General features: G+C 35.9%; 1 protein-coding gene across 1 annotated transcript in view; it reads right to left on the reverse strand.

Annotated features, from left to right (window-relative positions):
* atp9b (ATPase phospholipid transporting 9B) overlaps nucleotides 1-24,349 on the reverse strand; it is a 189,814-nt gene that overhangs the window by 135,056 nt on the left and 30,409 nt on the right. The window contains 2 exon segments of the mRNA XM_041248556.1: nucleotides 10,673-10,823; nucleotides 19,963-20,136. Of these exon segments, the coding sequence (XP_041104490.1) occupies nucleotides 10,673-10,823; nucleotides 19,963-20,136 (325 nt within the window).

Below are 24,349 nucleotides of genomic sequence, written 5' to 3' on the forward strand. Positions count from 1 at the left end.
CTGTCATGGTGAAAGGACCCCTAGGTCAAGCATAAGTCTTGACTGCATATACTAATGGCGGCCTACCCCCACCTGGGTGGATGGCCGCGCACGGTATCAGAGGAGTGGCTAAATCATGGGCCTTCTTTAGAGGTGCTTCATTGACAGATATTTTTACTGCAGCTAGCTAGGCTACTCCGCATACATTCACCAGCTTCTACCAACTGAATGTGGTAGAAGCTTTCACTAGGCACAACGGTCCTTGAGGTTGCACGCTCGCACCACCAACATTAGTTTGGCGGAAGTGTGACATCTCTCCTGCTGTCTCCGATCACGCTCCCTTGCAACGGCTTTGATATACTTTACCAAAAGTATGGTTGTTGGTCGTCTTTGAATTGAAAGGGAACCCCAGTTCCCTGAAAGAGAAGACAACCAACAAACCTTGCAAGGTTGCATCACTCGCATTCTGGGGTTCTATGCAAAAGAGAACTACTACTGGAGTGATTACTTATTCCCTCAGTGGTCGGGACTGAGGACGTCACTCCCCTATCGGCAGCTCTGACATAAAATGCTCAGTAAATACATGACCTGTGGCAGGCATATCCCAAAAGTATGGTTGTTGGTCATCTTCTCTTTCACTGAACCGGGGTTACATCTGTAACCTATCGTTTGCATGCGTACCTGAGTACAACTTATGTGAACCCCTGATTATAAATCTTGTTTCATATTATTTCTTTCCATCCATCATCAAATAGCCTAAACCTTAATTCCCTGTTATATAAATCCAACATTACAAATGTTATGGTCTATGTATTTAAGTATCTTTGAGTGATTTGAGAATGAAGCAAAATAAATAAATAATAATCAATAATGAATAAATAAACTGATTGCTGTGGTAACCAAGACACAAAAGCGGAGCACGTCTCTGTTGAGCTGGGAGATACAACTGTATTTTGTTTTAATTTACTGTTAAAACATTGCTTTGGATAAAGATGGCAGCTAAATAAATAATAATAGTATGTCGGCAAGTTACCCACTATAGTACACAACAAGAGTAATTGTTTATAGATTGAGTTCATTAACTGTTTAACTGCTGTTGCGCTCCGCCGGGGATGACTACCTGTCTGCGTAGAGCAGCAGCTGAAAGCAATCAGTTGTTCCAGCAGGCAGGTGGGCATGTCTCAGCGAAGCGTCGTTATAAAAACATGGCTATGATCGGGGCTTTTTACAACAGTTTGTCTGTCTGCTTCAGTGCGGGAACAACACGTAAGAATGCCACAGTAACATGCAACTAAATTGAGGAATATTAACCTATTTATGAATAGCTTCAGTATCAAAAGATAATAAATTAACTACAAAGGATAATCTCTGAAAGACAATATTTAAACTATTATTGATTATATATGGATATTAAAGCTCCTTTATTTTACTAATATACTTTGTCAGACAATGCATACAGACCACAACTAGTATAGCACATGCTTAAACCATGCACCATTGGAATTCCTTTTTTCAATCAATGAGATGGGTGCTCCCTACCACCTTGTAAGTGGCACATACTTCAAAACTAATTGAAAACTCTTTTCCAGCAGTGGACAATATTTCAACATTATTGGAATGAAATAGTTCCAAAAAAAGGTAAAATTAGTTAAAATAAAAAAATAAGATTCAGGCAGAATTTGTATTACATTGGAAACTGCAAAAATATATATTTTATACAGATAATGGAGATACAGATAATTGTTTTTAGGGTGGTGTTCTTTTTAGGCAAAACATTAAGCCACTACTCAGTCTGAACTGGAATGCATCTATCTCCATAAATGACCGTAAAGGATGACGCTCTTAATGAGAACAGTACGTTTTGTACCCTTGACAACTGACATTCAGGAGCATTAACAACAACTAAGAGATGTATAGGCTACATAAAAAAGGCTTAATAGTTTACTTGAATTTTTTTTTTTAACAAAAACATATTTGGATGTCAAGGCCATACTGCACCATATTATATAGTGCTCAACAAATAGTGATTCCATTTTCACTAGAAAGAGCAACAGGTTTGTCATGGTTTAGACAGTACTGCTGCAGATATTAATTATAATCAGAGCAGAAGCTTATACTGATGGAAATGTGCTAAAAGGGCTGCAATCAATGACACTGTATAGTTAATGAACTTTGTGACCTTTAGGAAAATGTACACTGCTTAAGCAATCCGTGTGTATTTAATAATTTAAACTAAGGGGGAAAACAGAGGCTTGGTTCAATAAAGATGAGAATATTTATCTGTCTGAAAGACAATTGACATTTTATTACACTGAAAAGATCAGTCTCTTAATTATGTAGCCATTCGTTTTTGTGCGTTTTAATAGAGGCAAAACAGATCAAGCATTTGCAAGGTACTGGACTAATGGGAAAAATCAATGCCCAATATGAAGTCAGCATGATTCCTTAAATTAAAACCTGAGGAGGATAGTGCTGCAAAACAAGATGGCCCATAGTTATGATGAGCAATATAGCTTCAGTTGTAAAAAGCACAGGAGGCAGGTATGAGGAGTAGAGGCTGATAGAAATTATATGTTAGACAGATATCATACTGTACACCACCATTATAATAAACAGAAATAACTTATTTATTTATTTATTTATTTTTTGTGTAAGAATCTTGCCTAGCAGACCCAAAGATAGGCTAACTAGTGCCCTAGGTCGTGTTTGAGGTGGCACCCCCTCCGACTTAACTGAAGAATCAAGCTATATAAGTAGTAACACTAACTGTTCAGAAATTACAGTAAAAAACGATTTAACTAGGGGCACATTAACATACTAAACATTTCCCATAATAATTCTTACAGTAACTTTAATGTCACTTCTATATGCTCAAAAGGTACATTTCAACCCCACCCCGACAGACAAACAGAATAAAAGTTAAAATAAAAAAAATATTTAAAAAAAGATCAGTTCACTCTACTCAAGGCACTGCTTTGCTCTGAAACGCTATTGAAAGCATGCATACAGTAATAAATACAAGCTTATTGGCACTGCGACAACAACAAAAAATGTGTATTAGGTAAACTAATAGTAATAATTACTGTGCAATACATATTACAGCTATCTCCCAGGCACCAAGTAAAAATGAAAGCTACAGGTACAACAGTAAGCCATTTCTTGTGTTTTTAATCCACATGGCTCTGTATGGTTATTTTTTCTTTCGTAGTATCAGCGAGCGGTGAGCCGAGGATACAGATAATAATTGGGTATACTAAATTAGGGTGAAAACCGGGGTAAAAAATTGGCAATGGCTACATTTAAAAAAATAAAAAATAAATGATGTTATAATATTTACACTATTGTTGCCAATTTTATGGCCTTGTTTTTAGCTAATGTTAACAGATCCCTTCATGTGTTCCTCTGTAATAACTGTACACAGCAGCTCCTGCAGCTGTTGCTAGCCAGTCCTGAAACAGCTTCTGGGAGCATGGCACCAGCGAACTTTGAATGTGAAATAAAATAAAGTATATAGCAAGTGCTAAAAGAAGTAATCCAAACTTGGGTAACATCAAAATTAGAAAGGCGATTTAACGTTATGATGAATATAAAGACATACTAAAAGTTAAGCAGAACAACGCAGTAACTAATAAGAAAAGGCAAAATACTTGGAGTTTGAAAGGAGTTATTATTTAACTCTAGACTGCATTTCAATATAAAACATCTATTGTTGACTTTCCGTTAATGGATGGAGTAATGTCAACATTTGCACTGATCATAAAAAAGTACAACCAGGTATCGTTGTAATGAATTATTTACAAGTTAGTGTATAAACAAATTAACTTGACTTAGCCATCACGTACTGACATCTGATTCAGTACTTGATGGCTAGTTGTAATTAGTAATGTTAAACTATTGTAATGCTCGAATGTATTTTCTATTTTTGGCCAGGTTACAATATTTACACTATTAAGATTATTTATTTTATAAATATTATTTGTTAGAATTAAACAGATGTAGAATATTTACGTTGCTATATGATAGGTGTTACTTTATTCTGAATACACTACAGCAAAAATTATTATTTGGTGGTTTGCACAACATTATGCTACTGTTACTTTAATTGGAAGAGATACACGCTGTGACGTTGCTGCTCATTGAGTTCTGTATTTTAACTTGTGCCTAAAGAAATAGGGTATTGAATGAAGAAATCTTGTCTTGGACATTGTTTGTACACTTTATTAACCCAGCTAAACTATCGGCTTACATTGTTATGCTGTCTTCTTGTACACACGCATTTGCCTTTTATTCATGGGAGAGTAAGGGACCAGAGATTGGGTAATCAAATACACAAAAATGTTGCACCCTGTTTATTCAAATTGGAAACTATTCAAAATTCCCATCCCTAATCCTAATAATAAACACTATTAAAACAATATTAATAATACAAAATAATAACAATCCTTCTCAGAGCGTTGTTGCTTGTGTAGCCTCTCCCAAGTCAGCGCCAATCTTGCTGAGTGATACCAGCAAGTCCTGGAAAGATTGTGAATGGCATTTTTGACCTGAACACATCGGATCCCAAATGAAAAAGTTAGACAGTTCGATCATTTATCTGGGTATCCATCGGGACATGTTACTGTGAGACTGGATATGATGTAAACGAAATGTTGAATTCACAACAAATAAAGCTGCTGTTTTATCTGCAAGTCTGGGAAACCAACGCCAGAATGTTACTTTTTTTTCACTATCATAATGAAGCCAGATGAAGCCTTCACTCTAAATGTTTGTCTTCATTTTTTTTTTTTTCCATAATTACTTTATTTATGATTTATTGATTTCACCGCTTTCCTTTTGGCTTATTGGTTGCTTAGTTGTAGAAAACCCAATTTGTAAAAGATTTGCCATGTCAAGGGAACAAGTACCATCAACACAGGACTTTGGTACACAGTGTCAGATTCTGACTGTACAACAAACATGACATGCAACAGGAAAGTTAGGATTAGTTCATAGTTATGCATTTAAAAAATGGTTTGTAAATTAAATGGTTATGCTTTTTGGCACACTGGCCCATTTTCCTGGATTCATGAAACGGAAGCCATGTGCACTATATATAGTATACAAAAACTGGTATTTTCTGGGATACTGCCAGCACCTTGCAAAGGGCTATATGGACAGCTGGAAATAATTAATCTAAACGCATGGATAAAGACATGGTGTACACGGGAAGGCATCACCTATCTTGATCACTAGACCACATTCTACAACAAGGACTATCTGTATAGACTGGACGGACTGCACTTAAATAAAAAGGGAACCAATCTACTTGGAGATAAGATCCTCAAGCAGGTTCAGAAGCATTTAAACTAGAAAGGAAGGGGGAGAAATCAACAAAAAAACAGAAGGGAGACCGCATCAAAACAAGGACAACAACTCAGGTAAGACAACATTTAAATGTATTTATCTAAATACTAGAAGTATCAGAAACAAAATTTTAGAACTTGAAGCTACTGCACTAAAAGTAACTATGAAGTGATAGGTGTTACAGAAACTTGGTTGTCTGAGAGTGATGGTGACGAATATAATTTTGTGGGTATACACTGTATAGGAAAGACAGGCAGGACAAAAGAGGTGGAGGGGTAGCACTATACATAAGAAATAGTCTTGAAGCTCAGGTGTTAAACCTGGACAAAGAAAATAAAGCCGAATCAATATGGGTCAGAATAATGCACAAAAATTCAAAAGGCATAATAATAGGAGCATGCTATAGACCACCAAATTCAGACGGAGAGCAAATTAATCTGTTATACAATGACATTAGAAATGCGTGTAGCAAAGGAGAAGCCATACTAATGGGGGATTTCAACTTCCCCCATATAAAATGTGAAAACCCGGTGGGGAGCAGGATGGACGAAAGTGAAATGGTGGAAATGACAAATGACTGCTTCCTAACACAATTTGTCAAGGCATCGACTAGAGGGGAGGCATGCCTTGATTTAGTCTTTTCAAATAATGAAGATAGAATAACTAAAACAGAGGTCAGAGAACCACTAGCAAACTCAGACCACAACAGGGTCTCATTTGAAGTGCTTTTTAAAACCCCAAAAGTAATGACTAAAGCTAAGGTTTACAATTTTAGAAAAGCAAACTATGAGGGTATGAAACAGTGACTAACAGAAGTAGATTGGAGTAAAATAATACTCATCCACAAAAAGGGAAACAAAACTGAACCAGGTAAAAACAGACCAATAAGCCTGACTTGTATTATATGCAAACTTATGGAAACTATAATAAGATCCAAAATGGAAAATTACCTATATGGTAACAGGGTCCTGGGAGACAGTCAACATGGTTTTAGGAAAGGGAGATCATGTCTACCTAACCTGCTTGATTTTTTTGTGGCTGCAACATTGATAATGGATAACTGCAAAGCATATGACATGGTTTATTTAGATTTACAGAAAGCTTTTGACAAAGTCCCGCCTAAAAGATTAATTCTCAAACTGAACGCAGTTGGGATTCAAGGAAACACATGTACATGGATTAGGGAGTGGTTAACATGTACAAAACAGAAAGTACTGATTAGAGGAGAAACCTCAGAATGGAGGGTGGTAACCACTGGAGTACCACAGGGATCAGTATTAGGTCCTCTGCTATTCCTAATCTACATTAATGATTTAGATTCTGGTATAGTAAGCAAACTTGTCAAATTCACAGACAACACAAAAATAGGAGGAATGGCAAACACTGTTGCAGCAGCAAAGGTCATTTAAAATCATTTCATTTTCTGGGCAGACACATGGCAAATGACATTTAATAGAGAAAAGTGTAAGGTACTGCACACAGGAAATAAAAATGTGCATTATAAATATCATATGGGAGATACTGAAATTGGAGAAGGAATCTATGAAAAAGACCTAGGAGTTTTTGTTGACTCAGAAATGCCTTCATCTAGACAATGTGGGGAAGCTATAAAAAAGGCCAACAAGATGCTCGGATACATTGGGAAAAGTGTTGAATTTAAATCAAGGAAAGTAATGTTAAAACTGTACAATGCACTAGTAAGACCTCATCTTGAATATTGTGTTCAGTTCTGGTCACCTTGCTACAAAAAGGATACTGCTGCTCTAGAAAGAGTGCAAAGAAGAGCGACCAGAATTATTCCGTGTTTAAAAGGTATGTCATATGCAGACAGGCTAAAAGAATTGAATCTATTCAGTCTTGAACAAAGAAGACTACGCGGCGACCTAATTCAAGCATTCAAAATTCTAAAAGGTATTGACAGTGTCGACCCAAGGGACTTTTTCAACCTGAAAATAGAAACAAGCATCAGGGGTCACAAATAAATAAATGGAGATTAAACAATGAGGCATTCAGAACAGAAAATAGGAGGCACTTTTTTACACAGAGAATCGTGAGGGTCTGGAATCAACTCCCCAGTAATGTTGTTGAAGCTGACACCCTGGGATCCTTCAAGAAGCTTCTTGATAAGATTCTGGGATCAATATGCTACTAACAGCCAAACGAGCAAGATGGGACGAATGGCCTCCTCTCGTTTGTAAACTTCCTGTTCTTATTTTCTTATACTAGTTAATTAGATAACAATTGAGTGCGAACAGCCAATCAGCTTTCAGATCTAGCAGGCTTCTATTTTGCACAGATGCCCGCTGGAACGTTGCAGTGCTTAACTGTGAATTACATTTTAAAATCAATCCATGCACAAATACCAGCTTTTTCCCATAACATTCTAATCAACAACTAATCTTATACCATAAAAAGCTACTTAAATATACTTTCTGACGCTGGTCTAGTAACAAGGGAAATCATGTCTGTGACAGGACACTGTAATGAAGGTTCAATTCACAGCTACTGGACAGCAAATCAACAGGGAAGACATGATTTGTCCACAATTCTGTCATCGGCTGGATCCAAAAACACCCTCCCTCAAAATCAGCCAGTCAAAGTCCCAACCCTTTTTCAATTCTTTCCACACCAGCCAATCCACTCCCTGCCTACTTGAATGATGCCCCGCCTCCAAAAACAAGTTTTGAGTCAGACTCAATTCTACACGGACTACTCAACAATTGTACATGTCCAGATAAGTTATAATAAGAAAGAGTAAGACCCCAAAAAATAAATATGTTAGCAATATAATATAATTTATAATAATAATAACATTTTCTCTACATGTATGTCGTTTTTCTATTCTAATTACGTTAGGGACTATTTTCCTCAGCAGAATGTTACCTGGCGAAATATCAGAAGTTTAAGGTAAATATAGGTTTTAAAGTTTGTTTTTTTTAATGAGAAAATAAAGAAATAAATAGTTTTCTAATAGCAATCGCACCCTCTCGATGTGGGCTCTACCGTGTGGTAGATGACCCTGACTTTCGTTAGCGCCCTCGCCTATGGCTCGGGACGCATAACTCCAGTAGCGGTCACCTACCACACGGTACAGCCCGCATCGACGGGCTCTATCACTTAAATGTAACGGACCCAGTCGGGTCTGTGGTGTTTCATAACTACAGGCCAAACTGTGATCTCTACAGGCCAAACTGCAATTTTTTGTAAACATACATCTTTCAGTGAGGGGATAATAAATGATCATAACAAAAAATAAAAACACCTTTCTTGATTTTTGGGTTTTTTTTTTTTTTTTTGTTATCTTGCCAGTCAGAGTGAAATTTGTGGATCAAGTTCTATTCCATTGGCACTGCCAAGACTCGGAGATTCAAGACTTTGGGGGCATTTCTATTTATCTGTGTTTTATATTAAAATGACAGAAGGATTGCCAACTGATTTGTACATATTTTACTTTCCAACTACCTCAAGTTGTAGCAACATACATAGACCTGTCACTTCAGACATTGAATTTCCTTCTATTCATAACAGTACAGCATACAAACAAGCGCACAACCCTGCACCCCTAGCTGTCAGCCTTCCACACTGAAAAAGCACTTGAAACTTAGCACATGCTTACCATAGTAACAAAAAAATAAGAAATATTAATCTGTTAACTGTTGGCGGGCCAAATACTGTAAAATGATCGGACAGGCTGGATGAACCCCCTGGCAACCAGCTGCTCATCCCAAATTCTAAAGCAATGGCTCCATTCAATTTGCACAGTGAACAGGAAAATATGTGCGCTTGAATTACATCAACATTGTATCCAGAAGAATTATTGATTGATTAGACTTTAGCTACAATATATCTATAGATCTATTATATATATATATATTTATTAATGTTGCATGTCAATATTTTTCCTAGTATTTTTTTTTGTCTCCATTATTTGGCACCCCAGGTAGTCACCTATGTCACTTACTCCTAATATCGGGCCTGTTGCCTAGTAAGAAGCTTGTAAATGTTTAAGGCCAAAACGTCATTAAACTGAGTACTGTACAAGTGCTTTTGACAGCATCTCCAAAACAACATAATTTTCAGCATTAATAGTGCCACTGAATTTAATTTCACATTATTAGCAACTTTAGAATTCCAAGTTACAGTGCAACTAGAAATGACCCCCTACACAAACATCTGCACCTCTGTCCTCTTTCAATACCATTACAGCAACCACATTTTTAGTAACTGTTCTTAATAATTAATCCAATATTCTTCAGTAAAAATCTAATCTATTAAAATATGCATGAGATTAATAGTTATTATTATTGTTTGTAAAATAATAAATATAGTATGTCACACACACACACACACACACACACACACACACACAGAGAGCCAATTGAAAAAAGGACACACCTATGAAAATCATTACCAAGACTGTAAGCACCTAATTAGTATGCTTCTAAGTAACGATAATATAGTAAGCCATGTTATAACTGTATTATAGTATGCCAGGATGTTTCTATCACAATAGTGTGGAGTTAGCGGCAGTCCGCATGTACCTCATAACACCCATTGTGATATTTCAGCATATCACAACACCCTGTTGTACCATAGATCTGAATACCATGATTGTGAAGACTTCTAACAGAAACCAAGAACAGGACTGATACAATGTGCTGTAGCTACTTAAATGAAACTTTCAGTTTGACTGGAAAGTGTATAAATATTGATGTCTTATCATCTGCAAGGCAGTGTGGCAATATTTTGTAGACTATCTGCCATTTAACCTATAAAAAATAAGTAAGTGACCTCAGGTGACCAGTGGAACAGTTTGTGGTTTTCTTAACAATATAACAGTGGCAGATTTTAGGCTGACAAAATTGATTTTTATCTGATCTATAACTGTAAAGCACTCAACCTGTAAGGTATGTACGAAACATAAAATAAACGAGTAAACTAGTCCTCAATGTCTTATGGATTAAAGGGGTTCTGTGATTATTTTTATATACAAGTATATCTATTTGTTTGTGGGTTATAGTCTCCACCCGTACGTGATGAGTATTATCACGTTGCATTTATGGACACAAATAAATACTGATGGAGGGACAGTGACTCAACCTTGCTAACTATTTTGGTTAAAACTGATACAGAAATGTGTAAGCAAAAACCAAACAATAAGCCTGTTAATAAAAGAAAGCAGGGATACAAAACAGTTTCAGTGCCCCTTGACTGAAGGAGTGTGTAAATGAGAACCATAACAGTGGCATAAAAGACCTTTAAAGGGATCAAATACATTTTAAAGACAATTGCGGAAATTCAGGGCTTTTTAATGTACTGCAAATAAGAGGTTAAATTCGACTTAACTCACCCCAGGAACAAATGTAAAGATATTGTACTTTTGATTCTTAATTGCATTCCTTGGATATTTCTCTTCGCATTTCTCAGGGCAACCCAGCCAGACCGTTCGTGCTTTGAGCTCTTTCTTCCTCCGACAAGTGTTTACAAGCCAGTCACAGCAACTGTCCAGGGAAAAGAAAAGTAATCTTGTTTAGACACAACACTTTAACATATAAAGATGTGTTGCTATATAGTGTGTACTCAACCAGTCGATCTGACACCAAGAATAAAAGTCCAGAACATGCTGCCACTGCAAAGAAAACAACTACATTGCAGTTACAATTACGCTTTCAATGAAACGCCAGAATTGTCTTTTGTTTTACTTAATCTAAGAAAAAAAAGTCTTTGTATTACACAGCACAGGGCAAGACATTTATAAGTACAAGCATCAGAAAAAAATATATGAAATCAAGACACCAATCATATGTGAAAATAGGCTGTCCCTCACACAACTATTTATTATGCAAATTGAATCCCAGACCTGTATTGGGAGCCAAGTTGCAATAAATGATATAGGTAAACCACTGTGACTATCTATACAGGCCCAAACATTATGGGAAATCTAGGGTACTGCCACAGTTGTTTTTTCTGGACTAATCACTCTAAAAATCACTTACAAACACACTTTTAATATCTGTGGATACATTAAGAGAGATAGGTAGTCAAAATATGGGCACAATCTTCTTGTTCTTATTAGGTGCGTTGAAGTTGTAAAACACAGTTGAAGATGGATCTTTGTGAAACTTAGCCTTCTTTTGGGGAAGGATATGAACCAGGTTAGTGAGTGATCTTTATAACAATGGTGAAATAAGTATTTACAAAAATAGGGCCAGATATATAATATGTAATCCAGGTTGTGTAACTGGGACATTCTAAGCGAGGAGAAAGACTGGGAACAGTAACAGTTTAGATTACAAAATAAATATGTTTAATTAAAAAGCAAATGCATAGAAAATAAAATTAAGTGGGGGACCTAGTACAAGAAAAGTTGAGGTTGAATTATCTTAAAACTTATTTTTTGGGGAAAAGTGTATTTGGAAAATACTGTAGTTAAAATCGTGCCTTAACCGGTGTAACTCAACTAGCTTATCACTCCGATACTCAAGTATTTAGGCTAGATAGTTCCTAGTCCATATAGCGAACCCACTTTTTAGCTTAGCAACACATTTTACTTTGCATATTTTATCCATTATTATTTATACATTTATGCTTAGAAAGTCTCTTCACCCTTTATAAAATATCTAATTCGGTATGTAGTTATTTGGTAACGTTAATAAAACTAAAGCCATTTTCCTTAAAAAATGTTTTAAGCATTTGAAATTTTAAATGATCTCAAAGGTTAATGGAAGAGTGGGAGTACTATAGCAGAGTGGCCCAGAACCACAGCTTGTGTACGTTTAAGTGTCAGGCACTTCTTAAGTGTTAAATAGGCATACTTTCTGTATAAAATATACTGTAATAATTGTGCTCTACAGGTAGCGTTGGTAACGAGGCCAAGTGCAGCTCAGAAGTCCTGTCATTCCTCAAAGATCAGCATTTTCCCATGCTTCTGCATAACTAATGTGCTGCAGATTAATTGAGTGTTTAGACCATCTCACAGCCCAGATTAGTCCAAGCATTTGATATCCCCTGCGCTTCATATGGAAATGTCATTCAATGGCACTATTTTCATAGAGACAAAGTGTTTTTGATACGTCAAGGAATGAAAATCTCATGAGAAAGAAATCAATCTGGCCAAAAGAACCTTGGAATATTGATCTGTCTGCATTATGTATTACTAATTTTCCCAAGCCTAATGGAATTTTTAGAGTTTTCTTGGGTGTAAAAAAAATATTGAGTCCTGTATTAAACTTGAGACACATTGTTAACCATTGTAAGCTCCAGAGAGATTAAGCTATTCAGGTCCCTTGACTTAACCAAGGGCTTCATGCAACAGCGAAAAAAAAAAACACACAAAAACATTTACTGCATTTTTTTTTTCAATAAACACCCAACAAACATAGCTTTCCAGAAGAAGAAAAAAAGTAGTGTTTTTTTTTTTTTTCCCATTGCAAATATGCTTATGCATGTCAAAGGTTAGGACAACATTAATTACATAAATTTGGTGTCTAGAAATGTTCAATAACTTTTTAGGTTTTCATAATATACTGTTAAAATGCTTTTTTCATACATGCTAAAGTGAAATATTATGAAAGAATATTGCAGTTTAATTTATATACAAAAAATGTTAAAAAATAGGCTAGATCATCAAGTGCAATTCAACTCAAAATTAAAGTGCACTAACAAAAAGATATCACTTCAATACCATTATTAAACCATCACAAACTGAGTAATAGTCAGTAGAAACAACTAAATTATCAAACAATGGCTATGAACACATTCACTGGAACGGCTGAGGCAAGGCTGTGAATTAAGAGCTTGGGAAAAATTGACTAATATACCTAAAGTTATGATATATAATGCATCAGGGAATGACAGACTTTACAGCTCTTATGCAGGGCAGGTTAAAGTGCATGCAGGCAAAATTCCAGGTCCAACCTACCCAAAGAGTTCCAAGAATGTGCTTTAATACTCAACAGGATGGATCACCAAGGTGTCACGGGAAAGCTTAATATTCATGTTAAGCCAAAGTGGGTACCAAGTTATTAATAACAGTGCACCACAAAATAGAAACTACAAGTATAGTATACAACTTGTGTTTCATATTAGTGATGCATTGCACATTGAATAAATATTTGCTGGAAATGTCTATGGGAAATACATTTCAGCCACGTGCAGTGTTAAATATGTATATTAGTTAGTACAGAATAATTAACCAAAAAACCTTAAGCAGAAAAATGTACAGTAAATTACAATAATTATTCAGTTCGATTGTCTATTTCTTATAGAGAGACTCTGAAATGGTGTGATACTATCTTTTTTAAATATAACAATGAATGTGGTGCATGCTTTTGTTAAGGAAATGATACAGTGAACGGATGCTTCTCAAAAAAATCTTGGAAGGGCTTTCCATGTTTGATTAAAATAAGCTAACTATGTATCAGGCCAACAAACCAATCTATTCAGTCAGCTATTTGCTACAAATTAAAAAAAAAAAAAAACAGACCACAAACAGGAACCCATATTTGTTACAGCTCTCAGAATATACAAAATAAATTCCATTTTAAATAATTGAATCTTGCATGTTGGTTAATGAAATGTTTGCCACCTTACAACAGGTTCAAAAATCCTAATTTTAAAAGCATAATTTTATAATCTTAATAAACATATACTGAAGTGTTACATACATGGTGTACACATATAATAACTAACAGCTACAAACACCAATAGCACTTGAAACATATGTATTTATAGCCTACAATCGTACATACTAAAATACACAGAAAAGTAGATGTCATCATAAGAAAATAGATTCCAATCAATATACACAGATGGCTTAGAGTATTGTTTCTCTTCTTTTTTTTGCACGGTATGAAAACCGTTAAATAAAAATACCGTGGTAACCTTAATATCACGGTATACAGTACATCATACAAAAAAATGAATAAAGACTAACATAAATCATTTAAATTACTGTAATTAAAAAATAAATAAATAAATAAAAAAACCAACAAATCACATTTGCTTTCAAGGAATGATTTAAACATTTGGTATTTAGTATTTTACTATGCCAAATAACTTGGTACGTTTCGTTTTTTACTTAAGTTGTACACTTGCACTATACCTCAGCAGTATTAAGATCTATTATTTGCTCAAAATGATGTGGTGCTGTAGTTTTTTAAAACATTTTAACATATAAAAATAAATAAATAAATAAATAAATACTTTGTTTAGCTGATGGTAAAAAGAATTGGGAAATTCTATTGCTTATTGCTTAAAACACAAACGTTATCGTTAATAAATGCCTATATGATAATCGATTTAGAATTTGGTTGCGGATTGCACCACTATTAATTTATCCCAGGCTAATTTATATTTGATATGTTTAGTTTGTTTACATTTTATGAAAAGCGACCTGCACATGTATTTAACTTGATGTATTTATTGTTAAGAACATAAGAACATAAGAAAGTTTACAAACGAGAGGAGGCTATTCGGCCCATCTTGCTCGTTTGGTTGTTAGTAGCTTATTGATCCCAGAATCTCATCAAGCAGCTTCTTGAAGGATCCCAGGGTGTCAGCTTCAACAACATTACTGGGGAGTTGATTCCAGACCCTCACAATTCTCTGTGTAAAAACGTGCCTCCTATTTTCTGTTCTGAATGCCCCTTTGTCTAATCTCCATTTGTGACCCCTGGTCCTTGTTTCTTTTTTCAGGCTGAAAAAGTCCCTTGGGTCGACACTGTCAATACCTTTTAGAATTTTGAATGCTTGAATTAGGTCGCCACATAGTCTTCTTTGTTCAAGACTGAACAGATTCAATTCTTTTAGCCTGTCTGCATATGACATGCCTTTTAAGCCTGGAATAATTCTGGTCGCTCTTCTTTGCACTCTTTCTAGAGCAGCAATATCTTTTTTATAGCGAGGTGACCAGAACTGCACACAATATTCAAGATGAGGTCTTACTAGTGCATTGTAAAGTTTTAACATTACTTCCCTTGATTTAAATTCAACACTTTTCACAATGTATCCGAGCATCTTGTTAGCCTTTTTTATAGCTTCCCCACATTGTCTAGATGAAGACATTTCTGAGTCAACAAAAACTCCTAGGTCTTTTTCATAGATTCCTTCTCCAATTTCAGTATGTCCCATATGATATTTATAATGTACATTTTTATTTCCTGCGTGCAGTACCTTACACTTTTCTCTATTAAATGTCATTTGCCATGTGTCTGCCCAGTTCTGAATCTTGTCTAGATCATTTTGAATGACCTTTGCTGCTGCAACAGTGTTTGCCACTCCTCCTACTTTTGTGTCGTCTGCAAATTTAACAAGTTTGCTTACTATACCAGAATCTAAATCATTAATGTAGATTAGGAATAGCAGAGGACCTAATACTGATCCCTGTGGTACACCGCTGGTTACCACACTCCATTCTGAGGTTTTTCCTCTAATCAGTACTTTCTGTTTTCTACATGTTAACCACTCCCTAATCCATGTACATGCGTTTCCTTGAATCCCAACTGCGTTCAGTTTGAGAATTAATCTTTTGTGCGGGACTTTGTCAAAAGCTTTCTGGAAATCTAAATAAACCATGTCATATGCTTTGCAATTATCCATTATCGATGTTGCATCCTCAAAAAAATCAAGCAAGTTAGTTAGACACGATCTCCCTTTCCTAAAACCATGTTGACTGTCTCCCAGGACCCTGTTACCATATAGGTAATTTTCCATTTTGGATGTTATTATAGTTTCCATAAGTTTGTTTGTTTCCCTTTTTGTGGATCGGTATTACGTTTGCAATTTTCCAGTCTGTCGGTACCACCCCTGTGTCAAGAGACTGCTGCATGATCTTGGTTAGCGGTTTGTAAATTACTTCTTTCATTTCTTTGAGTACTACTGGGAGGATCTCATCCAGCCCAGGGGGTTTGTTTATTTTAAGAGCTCCTAGTCCCTTTAACACTTCTGCCTCAGTTATGCTAAAGTTATTTAAAACTGGATAGGAACTGGATGACATGTGGGGCATGTTGTCAGTATCTTCCTTTGTAAAAACTTGTGAAAAGTAATCATTTAATATATTTGCTATTTTTTTTTCTTCATCTACGATTTTGCCATTTGTATCTCTTAAACATTTAATCTCCTCTTTGAATGTTCGCTTGCTGTTGTAATATTGGAAAAACATTTTGGAATTGGTTTTAGCTCCCTTTGCAAAATTTCTATTTCTCTCTTGGCCTTTAAGTACTCACTTGTACAACAAAACTGGCAAAAACATACAAAACTAAGTTTTTATTGCAATACATGTGAAAAAGTTGGACTTGTTTACAACACTCTTGTGTTGGACCGGGACCATATGTCTGTGCTTTGTGGTGTTGGTTGGGGGGGTGAGGGGGGAGGTCACATACCAAGCCTTCCCCAAGGTCCATACCAGCTCTCAGCTACCCTGACGATGGTGTCATTAGTGGATGAGCCACTAGGGAGCCTTAGTAGAATACCTTTATTTAGATGCAGTTTTCATTTCAATAATGTTTTTTATACAAATATCAGGGGGTATTTGAGACATGTGCAGACAACAGTATGCATATTAAGGATATCACCATAAAAAACAACAATAGCATTTACAATGTCAGTTTACATTGACTGAGCTACTGAAAATCTAACTTCACCCCTTGAATTCCTATCGACAAATATAAATGGTTTTAAATTATACCATAAGTGTGGTTCTTATTCATCTTGTGTTTGCAATAATAGAAATCATATATTTCATTGGTTTCTTAGACAAAACATTAAGTAACAATATATACCTGTACCTGAAAAGAAGATAGGGTTGAGTTGGATGCTCAATGTTAAACCTCTAACTTTGCACTTTAATAACTTTGGCAGGGTTTGTCAGAATTGTCAATACATTTGCACGTTCCATTGACTTGCAATGCTGTGAAAGCGTGAACAGATTCATGACGCAACCTTGTGCGATTAACGATATATGGATACCTTTTTTTTTTTTTGTAAAAGTTCCCTTTTTTTCCCCCTATACTTAAAATGTTTTTTTTTTTTTTTTTTGCTCTCATGCACTGGCTACACGGCACAGAATTTCTGCACCAAACCAAGTCATGTACATGTGGTCTGTGCTGAGGTAGGGCCTTTCGAAGGTTTGTTGAAAAAAATACTAAACAGTTCCTGAGTTATAATAATACAAAAGATAACAGTCCAGCATTCGGGACTTTAATTATGAAATCTTCTCGGCAAGGAATCCTGCCCCTGAAAGAGTCGCTGTGGGACGTCAGGTCACTGTGGGATCTATAGTTCTGGGGGAGCCTGTAAACAATGCAATCACTTAGACATGCGCTCTTGTTTGAACTACAGCTCCCAGACAACTTATCAAATGGCTTGACAAGTGTTGTTCTGCTAGAACAACGTGACAATACTTTACAAACACAGCAGAGAATCCAATTTCAATAGTCAATAAAAAATAAGAAAAGTATCAGTCAGTAATACAAGGTGAATGAGCATTTAAATATATACTGTACACAGAGGCTGCAGTGTGCCACTTAATGTGAGGGCAGCAATAAATAACTTAGTGAAATGTTTAACCCCTTGCTATTGGACATATCCGGTACGCCCTCAAAAACACTCGCTCAGTGCTGCCTAGCATACCAGGTGGGATCGCTCATAGAGAAGCTTTTACTAATAATATGGGGTCAGCATTTCCAATGTCATTATGTTACACGGATAACATTTCTTTGATGTGATGTGTCGGTTTTTAACCAAATTTACAGCCTGCTTGAATGCTAGCGCTCTGGAATTTAAAATAATCTGTGTGAAGCTTTCGTTTCTGTTCAATGAGGATCGATAATAAAAAAGATTTATTTTGAATAGGAGCTTTATTACTGTCTCACGTTTCATTAATTAAAATTCCAGATTAAAACACTGGTCTGATTGTCTGCTTTAACTTGTAACCTGTTTTTTTTTTTTCATTGTTTTTGTCAGTTTAGTCCTTTATATTTGAAAAGGGTCTCATATTAAGGAATTTTTTTTTCATTAGCAACACTGGTACCTAAGTAGAGTGTGTCTTTTATAACAAAAAAAAACAAGTTGCCCTCTTTTAATAACACATTTTTCTGTGACATTTTTAACGTAGATGCAGAATTGCATTGTGCATAAGCCGGCCAAATAAACGAAGTTTAACATAGCACTAGCTTGTACTTTAAAACATGTTATGCCCTGCCTATTTAAGAAAATGAGAAAAACATTAAGAATAACAAGCTGCCCTGTTTTTTAAAACCTTTAAATCTGTTAACCTGTTCTGCAGTCCTACAGTACCTACAGCAGTTTCAAACACCATTTCCATCACTTCACACCAATTTAAATCAATTAGTAATACTGACTATTATGCTTGCAAACACACACTTACTATTGCACTTATAAACAAGGGGCATTCAACATATTTCAGAAGGTATATTTGAAAAAAAAAAAAAATGTACTCTTCCAGTAAACTTTGGGGCTCAGATTGGCGGGAAGCATTGTCTCCTCGAATGACACTGAAATGCCAACTAAAATGCCAACTAAAATCCAGTATTTTAGACCTTGGTGATTGTGCAACAGGAGCGTCACAACCTTGTTTACCTGTGTATCCAAAAACTGTCTTTGGTAAGCAATGTTTTCATATTTAGAGTAGGCCTACAGTAAGCAGGCATATGCGGTTTTCTGCTTTCCTTGCAGACACTTTTTTAGAATTTCAAAAGACCCCGCTTTCACTGAAAATGGAGTGAAGGACTAGAAAAAATCTAAAGAAAAAATCTTCAGAAACATTCATAATCTGGCACCATAAACAGTGTTCTGAAAGGTGGCATTTGTTCAAACAGTCGAAGGAAGTAGGTTCTGACTGTAACGTCACATGTAATCAGCTGCCCTCCCGCTACAGTATGTACTGTATTACAGTCCACGTGTCGTCTCTTTTGGCAAGTGATATTTTCAGAATCATATCGTTCAGAATTATAATCCTTCTTCTGTTGAAAATATAGTACTGTACCAACAAAATCAACTACAGTACATCTAAATGGAAGCCTACTTATTTAAAAAAATAAAAAAAACATCCCTTTCTTTCAGCTATGTATTTTTGACATTGTATCGCTTTTGTTTTCACTTAAAAAAATGGACATGGGTTGGAATGGGCTTAAATGAAATCATCAGATATGCGTCTCATTTAACCATCACTGAAGTCAAAATTTTATAGGGTTGGATATGTGAGTACTGACTGTAGCCTAAGTGATCTCTGTGTCAGTCTATCTGACAAACACCCCTTACAGTTCATTTTCGGCCACATCAACTGACATGGAATGTATTATTTATTTATAGAATACATGCATTTCTGACTGGCATAACTGTTGACACAGACCAAGTACCAATAACATATTTTGAAGAGGAAATGGAAAGCAGATAGAATTATGTAAGGGAGAATGTTTCAACAACAAAACAGCCCCCAATGTGTTGGAGTGTTACACAGTAAGACAGTAAGCAAGACATTTGTTGATTTTTTCCAAATTCAAGATGTATCTAGTATCCTTCTAGGCAGGTACACAATCATATGTTTTCAAGCTCCAAAGTTTTATGCTTGCACAAAAAGCACTCACAAGCACAAAGACACACCAAAGCGCAGTACTTTACCTGGTACAGAGCAACTTCCATCCACCCAGCACAAACCACCCAAGTCCTTGTTTCTTCTGGGTAACTCTGGCCCTCGGTAAGGTGTGATAGTCGCTCTCGTCATTTTCAAAACCTTCTTCCGACATCATCAGGGGCATCTCATCCAAATGAGATGACTCATCTTCTACTTGATATCTGTCACAAGGATTACAGCGAGCATGCAGTATATGAGACAAACACATATAAAAACCATCACCTTTTTAACAGCACCGCTCAGCACACACACATCAGGGACAGGTTAAGAAATACTGGTATACAGCAGACAAGTATCTTCTGCTATACAGTATTGTAGCAATAATGTGTACAGCCACATATTAAAGGCAAATTCACAAAGCACTTACCACCCAAAAATTGATTTTGGAAATAAATAACTTAGGAGGTTAATCTTCAGCAAGAGCTGGTATAGTACGTGTACCTTAGTTGTTACTTGCGAGTTTTGTTGTTTTTTTTTTTTTAAATGGTGCAAACTTAGTGGTAAATTCTTAGTGATAAATCACCCTGAATATTTAAAAGAGTAAGCAGCTTCAAATCTAATTTTCAGAATTTTGTGTTTGTTTGTTTATGACTGTCCCATTATCTTTTTTGTGCTTGCATTTACTCTGAGATGTTCTAGGCGTTAGGGTGCTTTTACTGTACTAACAGAGGTCGCATGCTACCTTTTCTGTTCATGCGTTCCTGAAATGCACATCCCCAAAATGTTGTGTCCCATCCATCAAATACTAAACTGTTGTTAACACAAAAGCTAACAAACTCCAGGGTGTGCATTTAGGTACATTTTATGAACATTTAAATTCTATGCCATACAGTATTTTGAACAATCTCTGTGAATAAATATACATATAAACACAGACTCACTTTTTTCTTTGTTATATACTAAGTATATAAGTAGACTGTTCGCATGACAACGAGACGGGATTCTAAGCATTACACATGGACTACATATGAAATAGTACTTCAGTGTGGACACTTTGATCTGGATTAATCCGAACGTTTTTGAGTACGGATCTCGAGAACGGTTATGTAGTGTGGACAAGGCCTACAAGTAAATATCCTTAATATTGCTGCGTAAGCCAAACATAAGGCAGGACTGGAGAGCACCTCAAATCTATGATGTTATACTGCTGAACACTTGGGTTTTTTTTGTTTGTTTTTTTAAACAAGCAAGTATTTCACAGTCATTTTGCTGCAGTGTAATAGATTACCACGAATATGCATGCCTGCATCCCTTTTCCATTCTGCATGTCCCGTTAATGCAAGACAACATATTTTTCTGTCTAGGATGCAAAATTTTGCATTAACGCGACCTCTGACTAAGGTGACCAGACGTCCCAGTTTGACCAGGACCGTCCCGTCAGCTGTCCCAGCATTTTTCACAAAAACTTTAAAAAAACCCAGTTTGCAACCATGCCAAATAGCACTCCTGTCCAGTTGGGGTGAGCTGCAAGTTACCTACCATTATATCATTTGCCCATGAAGTGGTAAAAGTAAGCAAACACGACTTCCAGTACAGTTTAAAAAAAAAAAAAAAAAAAGTGTCAACTGCTGCAAATCTACCTCCCGACCAGGAAGGGCGCTAAGTAAGGTTGGTGGCATGCCTTCACAGGGATGGGCCGACTCAATGGTAGGATGGAACTTCCACATCACCTCCTCCCATTCCTGCACCACTGGACTGGAATTATTGTATTGTTTATTATTTGTATGTAAACCTTTTTGTTTGGGACTGCAATCCCCCGTTCGCTAATACCATTGTTTGTAGAGAGGTATAGCCTTTTTAAATAAACCAGACTATTTTTCAACTGCACCCACTTGTTTGGATATTGTGTCACTCTACACCACTCACATCCTCACAAACCCCAACAGAGTTTAGAGCCTATAGTACACCATTGGTCCGCTTGACATGGGATGACCCTTATGCAGTTTATAGAAGACTATAGAATGTCATACTGTGACTGTCCTTCACTAGAATTGAAAGAAAGTCTTCTCAGCACTTGGAAAGTTGTGTACAATAGGTATAATAAATGACTGTAGGACTGTAGAACTTCACATTGTAAAAAACACAAAAACAGAACTTCCAAATCATGCACATCTGCTGCATAAAATGCAAATACTCAAAAAAATCAACAAAAATGTAAATACATTTCTTGATTATTTCCTTGGTAGTTAAGAATAGGACACACATTTCAGACCTACTGCTGGAAACAGGAAACACAACTACCATAGTTTCAGATCATAGTAAAGATTACTGTGCAGAGTGGAATTGTAGTGAAAGGCCAAAGATAGAAGAGAGAGATAAGTGTTCACTGTCAGATCAACAAATCTTCTGCTCATAGAGAATCACACTTTTTATTATCTTACAAATTACATTCAACATTCAGAGCAAGCAAGATGTACTGTATGACCCTGATCACAATATTGAGTACAACATTAACCGCTACTGTAGCTTACATGTGTACTGCTAGTGCAACATACATTTTAAAGTTGTCACTTATGAGTCAATGGTCACTTTTTTCTTACTGAACTGAGCCTATACTATGACAACTGGGAACAACGATGTTTGGCTGCTGGACTGGCAAAGTGGCAAGCACGTTTCAAAGGGTAAAGAAGCCAATAAAAAAATCCAGTCCATCAAAAGCAAATGTTATGCTACAGTAACACTGTTCACTGCCAAGCTGATCCCCATACCTTCTCACCAAGATGTGTTTATTGATATCAGTGTTAAACAAAGAGAGATAATGGTCATTGACTATATGCAATTTTTACAAATTTTACTCATTAAAAGCTAATTACTGCAACACTCAACAAAATAAATAAAATAAAAAAACACATTTGTTTGCCACCCATTAGCCCTACTGTCTGCGCAGAACAGCGTCCTGTGGTGTACTCATCAACAACAGCTATGTAAGGTTGAAAATGAAAGTGCATAAGCCTTTTTTTAATTATTATTTTAACCATTTGTTTCAAATATTGGAAAAATGTGTAGTACCGGAGTTCTAGCTCTATCTCAAAATACTGTACATTTAACATTCTTAGGATGTTGCAAATAGTGGTTTGTGAATAGTTACATACCAAACTAAAATACTAATAAAATCTTAAAATGAATACATAAGTAAAGCACATTACGTATCATTGTGGCATCCTCTAAATGTGAACTAGAACATGTTTTGCCTTCTAAAAAGGCTTTCTGGAGTTTCATCACGGCTATTATTATTACATCATTATTGCATCAAGCATTGTCATGTTAACTACATTTTAATGTGCACAACAGTGAAAATCCCCTTTCACACTTAACTAGGTACTGCATCAGTGGTCCTGTCTTTTATACTCAGAATGATACATCCTTTATCAGTCTTTCAGTGTCAAGTGTTCATATATATATATATATATATATATATATATATATATATATATATATATATATATATATATATATATATATATATATACACACACACACACACACAGTACCAGTCAAAAGTTTGAGTACACCTGCTTGAAACCAGGTTTTTCATGATTATCTATGCTTTTAACTGTATAAACCTGTCTATAAACACTTAATATTTCATTATATGATAGGTGTACTTATATAAGCTAATAATCATAATCATAAGTGATTTTTAAATGAAATGTAAATCTCAATTTCAATGAAATGGTCACCCAAAGCAAGGGGATTTCAGTCTGAAGCCCAAGTCAGTCAAAAGTCTGAAATGTGTATAACACGGTGTTAGGACACTGCCCTAAGTATAAAAGTGTCTTTTTTAGATGTTCTCTGAGTTAACTAGCATGTTACCTAATTAACCTTTTGTCACCAATTATTGTTAATAAGTGAAGGTCCATGATTACTATAAATATAGGTAGCATAGGCACAACTTTGTCATTCCTGAATGTAAGGGAGCAGAAAATGGCAAAATATGCACATTAAGCAAAGAAAAAAGTCTGTTATTACTTTACGAAATGAAGGTCAATCTTTAAGACAAATCGCAAGAACTTTGCAAGTGTCTGTAACTGCTGTGGCCAAGACCATCAAACGATTTGAAGAAACTGGCACTCATGAGGACCGAACAAGGTCAGGCAGGCCAAGGGTGACCTCAGAATCAGAGAACAAGTTCATTCGAGTCACAAGTCTGCGAAACTGGCGATTAACTGCACCTGAAATACAAGCTCAGCTAAATGCTACTAGAAGTACAGATGTTTCAACATCAACTGTTCAGAGGAGATTGCGTGAAGCTGGCCTGACTGGAAGAATTGCTGCATAAAAACAATTGTTAAGAGTGCAGAATAAGAGGAAGAGACTTGTCTGGGCCAAAAAACACAGAAACTGGACGTTTGAGGAGTGGAAGTCGGTCTTATG

This window comes from Polyodon spathula, chromosome 4, assembly GCF_017654505.1.
Source record: "Polyodon spathula isolate WHYD16114869_AA chromosome 4, ASM1765450v1, whole genome shotgun sequence".
In the NCBI taxonomy this organism is placed as follows: domain Eukaryota; kingdom Metazoa; phylum Chordata; class Actinopteri; order Acipenseriformes; family Polyodontidae; genus Polyodon; species Polyodon spathula.